A 6879-nucleotide genomic window follows, 5' to 3' on the forward strand; every position below is an offset into this window, starting at 1 on the left:
TGGCTGTTCCCGTTTCTCACCCTGTCTTCTGGCCTCCCTATTCCCTGAGACACAACAATATTAAAATTAGGCCAATTAATAATCCTACAATGGCCTCTAAGTGTTCAAGTGAAAGGAAGAATTGCATGTCTCTCACTTTAATAAAAAACTAGAAATGATTAAGCTTAATGAGGAAGGCATGTTGAAAGCTAAGATAGGCAGAAATCTAGGTCTCTTGCGCGGAAAAGTTAGCCAAGTTGTGAATGCAAAGGAAAAGTTCTTGAAGGAAATTAAAAGTGCGACTCCAATGAATACATGAAAGATAAGAAAGCAAATGGCCTTATTGCTGATATGGAGAAAGTTATTGCTGTGGTTTGGATATTTGACCCCTCCAAGCCTCATGTTGAAATTTGATCCCCAGTGTTAGAGGTCCTATCTAATGGGAGGTGTTTGGGTCATGGATGGGAGGTGGGGGTTGAGTGAATTATTCTGTTTGTTCCCTCCAGAGAGCTGGTTGTTAAAAAAAGCCTGCACCTCCCTCCTTCTCTCTCTTGCATCCTACCTCACCACAGGATCTCTGCCCACAGAGGTCCCCTTCACATTTTGCCATGAGTGGAAACAGTCTGAGGCCCTTACCAGAAGCAGGTGCTGGTACCATGCTTCTTGTACAGTATGTAGAACCATAAGCCAGGTAAAACTCTCTCCTTCACAAATTACCTAGCCTCAGGCATTCCTTTATAGCAACACAAAACAGACTATGACAGCTTTAATGGTCTGGATAGATGATCAAACAAGCCACAACATTCCCTTAAGCCAAAGCCTAATCCAGAACAAGGCCCTAATTCTCTTCAACTCTGCGAAAGCTGAAAGAGGTGAGGAAGCTGCAAAAGAAAAGTTGGAAGCTAGCAGAGCCTGGTTTGTGAGGTTTAAGGAAAGAAGCTGTCTCCAAAACATAAAAGTATAATGTGAAACAGCAAGTGCAAATGTAGAAGCTACAACAAGTTAACCAGAAAATCTAGCTAAGATAATTGATGAAGGTGGCTACACTAAACAACAGATTTTCAATGGAGACAAAACGGCCTTATACTGGAAGAAGATGCCATCTAGGACTTTCATAGCTAGAGAGGAGCGTCAATGCCTAGCTTTAAAGAACAGGCTGAGTCTCTTGTTAGGGGCAAATGCAGCTGATGACTTCAAGTTGAAGCCAAAGCTCATTTACCATTCCAAAAATCTTGGGCACTTAAGAATTATGCTAAATCTCCTCTGTCTGTGCTCCATAAAAGGAACAACAAACCCTGAATGACAGCATATCTACTGACAGAATGGTTTACTGAATATTTTAAGCCCACTATTGAGACCTACTGTTTGGAAAAAAAGATTCCTTTCAAAATACTACTGTTCACTGACAATGCACCTGGTGACCCAAGAGCTCTGATGGAGATGTACAAGGGGGATTAGTGTTGTTCTCATGCTTGCTAACGCAACATCCATTCTGAAGCCTAGAGTAATTTCAACTTTCAAGTCTTACTTAAGAAATATATTTTGTAAGGCTATAGCTGCCATAAATAGTGATTCCTCTACCGGGATTCACCATTCTAGATGCCATTAAGAACATTGGTGATTCATGGGAGGTCAAAATATCAACAGGAACAGGAGTTTGGAAGAAGTTGATTTCAACCCTCACAGAGGACTCTGAGGGATTCAAGACTTCAGTGGAGGAAGTAACTGCAGATGTGGTAGAAATAGCAAGAGAACTACTAGAATTAGAATCAGAGCCTGAAGATGTGAACCAATTGCTGTAACCTCATAATAAAACTTTAACACATGAGGAGTTCTTCTTATAGACAGGCAAAGAAAGTGTTTTCTTTAGGGGGAATCTATTCCTTGGAAGATGCTGTGAACACTGCTGAATGACAACAAAGGATTTAGAATATGACAAACTTAGTTGATAAAGCAGTGGCAGAGTTTGAGAAGATTGAGTCCAATTTTGAAAAAGTTCCATTGTGGGTAAAATGCCGTCAAACAGCATTAAATGCTACAGAGAAATCTTTCATGAAAGGGAGAGTCCATCAATGCAGTAAATTTCATTGTTTTCTTAAGAAATTGCCACAGCCACCCCAAACTCCAGCAACCACCACCCTGATCAGTCAGCAGCCATCAATATCGAGGCAAGACTCTCTACCTGCAAAAAGATTATAACTCCCTGAAGGCTCAAATGATTGTTAGCATTTTTAGCAATACAGTATTTTTAAATTAAGGTATGTACTTTGTTTTTTTAGACATAATGCTATTGCATACTTAATAGACCACAGTATAGTGTAAACATAACTTTTATATGCACTGGGAAACCAAAAATCTTGTGACTTGCTGTATTGCGATATTCACTTTATTGCAGTGGTCTGGAACTGAACCTGCAATATCTCTGAGGTAGGACTGTACCATATAAGAATCACCTGGAGGGCTTATTAAAACATCTTGCTGGGCCCCCGCCCTTAGATATTCTGATTAAGTATATCTGGGTTCTGGGTCAAGAATTTGCATTTCTAACAAGCTCCCAGCTGAGGCTGATATTGCTATTCAATTAGCACTGGCACTGAGAGATCCCTAGAACGAAACTCACCTACTTATATTTTATGGTAGTAAGATTATTTTTTTTAACTTTCTTTTTTGTACTTTTTTCAGTATGGCTTAATTTTTTTAAATGAATATTCCACCTTTACCCAAACAATAAAATCATTATTTTAAAGAAAGTTAGAAGCAAGAAACATTAACCATTTTTTATAACTACAATTTGTATAAAAGCTTTCTGTGAGATCATTAACTTTCCTTTCTTCCTCTGAATGCTGAATTGTGTTTTATTAAAGTCATGTACTCTCAAAAGCAACAAGAGTTTTTCTCTGTAAAGTGGCAAAATTGGCTCTGATGAAAGAAATTGATATTTGCTATTTTAAATAAAGGCATACAGTATATTTTTCTCTCTTACCAGAGTCAAATAATTTAATATTTAACACCAACATATTAGTTCAAGTCCTATCACCAGTCAGATTTACAGGAAACGTATTAAAATTTATGAAAAACCCATGCCTACTATTAAGGACCAAAATAGCCCTAATTCAGTACTACTTTGAAAACATGGGGACAATATTATTATGTAACACTCTTAAGTACAATAACCACTGATTACATTTGAACCCTCCGTATACTCCCAATATTTCTTTTGGACCATTATAACTCTTTTGGTAAATTACTCCCAAATACTTTAACATAGCTTTACAAATCAGCCCAATGCCATAGACCCACATCAAAAATAAATAAATAACAGTATAGGTCAGACTCATGAAACAAGTACTAAGTGTTATGCAAACTGAGAAGAAAGAGTTTACTAAAAATTATTTAGGGGAAAATAAACAGAACTTATTAGAGTTTGGTAAGACAGTAACAAAAACCCATTGTTAGAAATGGATGGACTCTATGTAGCTTTCCACAGGGAAGTTTAGATGTAATTCTATTCAGATATAAAAAAATTATATTGATAATCATTAATTCCCCACTAGGAAAAGGGCCCAGTAGGCTTGATTTAACTATGTATTCTTTGATACCTTATGACAACATTTACAAATAACATTATTTCAATTTTAGTAATAGAAAAATAAAATACTAACAATTAAAGAGAGAAATTGTTGCTGGGATCAGAGTCTAAAAGCCTTTATATATCTCTTAATGACCTTCTCAGAAAGCTGGATTAGAAAGTAAAGAGAAATAAAATCTATATGTAGTATAACTAATCACATATATAGTCCTCACTCCGTATCTATGGGTTCCACATCCACAGATTCAACCAACTGTGAATCAAAAATATTCAGGAAAAAAAAGGATGGCTGCATCTGTATTGAACATGTACAGACTTTTTTTCTTATTATTTCCTAAATAATACAGTCTAACAACTATTGTATTAGGTATTATAAGTAATCTAGAGATGACTTAAAGAATATGAGAGGATGCGCATAGGTTATATGCAAATATTAATATTACACCATTTTATATAAGGGACTTGAGCATCCATGGATTACAGTATCCTTGGGGATCCTGGACCTAATCTCTCATGGATACCAAGGGACGACTGTACTTAGAAATAGAAACTCTCCATCTTTCCTAAATTTCCATATTTTTAACAACTTTTGTTCCTATCAATAACCCTGAATCAATCAATAAAAACTTCAAATTCTATTAACAGCTTAAAAGTACCAAGAAGTATTCTGTTCATCATATATCTGCCAAAGAAAATGACAACCCAGTATTTTCCCTCTTTAGAACCAAAAAAATTTATAACTCTAAAGCTGTAATACTCATTTTAGATATTCCTGTAATACATCTATTTAAAATGTCAAAGAACTATATTCTAGTTATTAATAATGTCATTTCTTACCAGGATCTGCTAATCCAGTGGTCTCTAACAGTATGTAATCAAATTTCCCCTTCTTCTGCATCAAATTCTCAATAGCTCTAAGGCCATTGTCCCTAGAGGATACCAAAGCATAATATACAGCTGATTACCTAAGTATTTTTAAGCATTCCTTATAAACGTTTTAAAATGTATTCAACAACCTAAGACAAAAATATCTTTAGGCATGTGAAAATTTAACACACTCCTAAGTTTCTAACATAATATTTGTCCTATATTTATCAATGAGAAAATAAGAGAGAGATGCATATACCCTGATAGGTAAAAAGAAATTATATATGTACTAATACTTTAATTTATTAAAATTAGAAGCAGAGGGAACTTTATCTGATTGAAGTCAGTATCTGTTATTTTTATAGCTTTATGAAAGAAAAAAATCAACATCCAAAATAATAATAAAATTTATTACCTACAGTAGTTTAATATAATAGCCAAAGGGACAGTGCCATTAAACACCATTTCATTCTATTCTGAATAGGGTATAAGGTTTGAATTTCCCCTTTTTCCTGTATTATCAAAAGTGTAGGAAAATACTTAATAGATTACATTTTGGTTGTTCAAGAAAGTCTGTTATGAGTTTATCCTTGCCAACACATTTGACTCAAACACCTAAGGTAGTAAATGATGTGTAAGAAATTTAATTCCTTAGAATCCACAAAATCGATACAAGTATTAATTTTCATAATTCATTCAACAAATATTTGAGTTGCTACTATGTGTCAGGTATTCTTTTAGGCTCTTTGGTAGATTAACAAACAAAATAGACATGTCCTTCGAAACTTAACTATAACTAGTAGAACAGAGCGTAAGGTTTTTCTCCTTTTTGACAGTCATTTATTTTTGTTTTTAGAAAGCTGAATACTTAGAAATTAGACCAATGACTCATTAAATTCAGAATAATCAATTTTTACATATGAAATAAGATTTTCATGCACTACAGAGAATACTAATTAAACCCCGACATCAAAGACAATAAAAACCTCAATAAAGGACCTCTAAAAGAGCATTAGAGCAGATAGAAAAAAATAAGAAATACTTTAAGAAAATGCATCCTTGGCCAGGCGCGGTGGCTCACGCCTGTAATCCTAGCTCTCTGGGAGGCCGAGGCGGGCGGATCATTTGAGCTCAGGAGTCCGAAGCAAGAGCAAGACCCCGTCTTCTACTAAAATTAGAAAGAAATTAATCGGCCAACTAAAAATATATACAAAAAATTAGCCGGGCATGGTGGCGCATGCCTGTAGTCCCAGATACCTGGGAGGCTGAGGCAGGAGGATCGCTTGAGCCCAGGAGTTTGAGGTTGCTGTGAGCTAAGATGACGCCACAGCACTCTAGCCCGGGCAACACAGTGAGACTCTGTCTCAAAAAAAAAAAAAAAGAAAATGCATCCTAATAAATTTATTTTCTATTTGAAAATACAATCAAGCAAATTGTATAAATTCAGTTAAATTACACTAGAAAATCAAAGCTGGAAATATAATTGATAAACATTTCTAGTAAACCAAAAGCATATAGTAAACACATTCCTCACTTCACTGAACAGCAGAGGCAACCGTTTCTAAGTTCCAGCCACTCTTCATAGAGCTCTCCACCTTGGCTGACAGCTAAGGATTTCTCCACCGCACTTCCTGGAATAATTAACAAGCAGCACTCTTTAGATTATGTTCACCAGCCAACCAAAAACAAAGATGAGGATACTCAATAACAGAGCAGATCGCATAGCAGAAACTACATTTTATAATTTCATTCTATTCATGCAACCTCAAAACTTAAATTACAGTACTCTAAATAAATTTAGCTTTTATTTAAGAAGATTTAAGCCCCTAAAAAGGTAAATCCAAAATTAATAAACAAACCTACTTCCTCTTTAGGCCTCTTACTTGCCCACTCCCATTTCTTAATAAAGTAGCTTTCTTGAAGGCATTTTTTTCTTGTCCATGGTAAACTTTCTAGATAAACTAGAATGTCTTATATACCGGTTTTTGTATGCCTTTCAACTTAAGATACTGCTGTTATCTGGGTTTTTTTCCCTTCATTCTTCCCCTAAATTATTTGTTTCTATTAGACAGACTGCTCAGTATTCCCAGTATGAGTAAAAACCCTAGTTCCTTTTGAAAAAGTTTTTTGGTCAGGGTACTAAGTACTCATTTAAAAATGGAGGCTTTAGTCAAATACACATAAGTTTCCTAGCAATGCTTATGTAAGAAAGAATAAAGTACATTTGAGATGCTTGTTATAAGAATGATTTTAAATGTTTTACTTTTCCTTCAATAAAGAAATACACCGACCAGCCTGAGCAAGAGCGAGACCCCGCTTCTACTAAAATTAGAAAGAAATTAATCGGCCAACTAAAAATATATACAAAAAATTAGCCGGGCATGGTGGCGCATGCCTGTAGTCCCAGCTACTCGGGAGGCTGAGGCAGTAGGATTGCTTGAGCC

The 6879-nt window shown here is 35.4% G+C and overlaps 1 protein-coding gene across 4 annotated transcripts in view; it reads right to left on the bottom strand.

The window, feature by feature from the left end:
• The window catches only part of LOC105808057 (COBW domain-containing protein 2), a 56679-nt gene that overhangs the window by 44963 nt on the left and 4837 nt on the right, over positions 1 to 6879 (bottom strand). For all 4 annotated transcript variants that reach the window (XM_012641618.1, XM_012641619.1, XM_012641617.1 and 1 more), the window contains exons 3-4: positions 5970 to 6066; positions 4406 to 4497 (exon numbers count right to left, since the gene is read on the bottom strand). In XM_012641618.1, coding sequence (XP_012497072.1) covers positions 4406 to 4497; positions 5970 to 6066 — 189 coding nt within the window. The remainder of the gene's footprint in view (positions 1 to 4405; positions 4498 to 5969; positions 6067 to 6879) is intronic.

This window comes from Propithecus coquereli, unplaced genomic scaffold (assembly GCF_000956105.1).
Source record: "Propithecus coquereli isolate 6110/MARCELLA unplaced genomic scaffold, Pcoq_1.0 Scaffold166, whole genome shotgun sequence".
Lineage (NCBI taxonomy): Eukaryota > Metazoa > Chordata > Mammalia > Primates > Indriidae > Propithecus > Propithecus coquereli.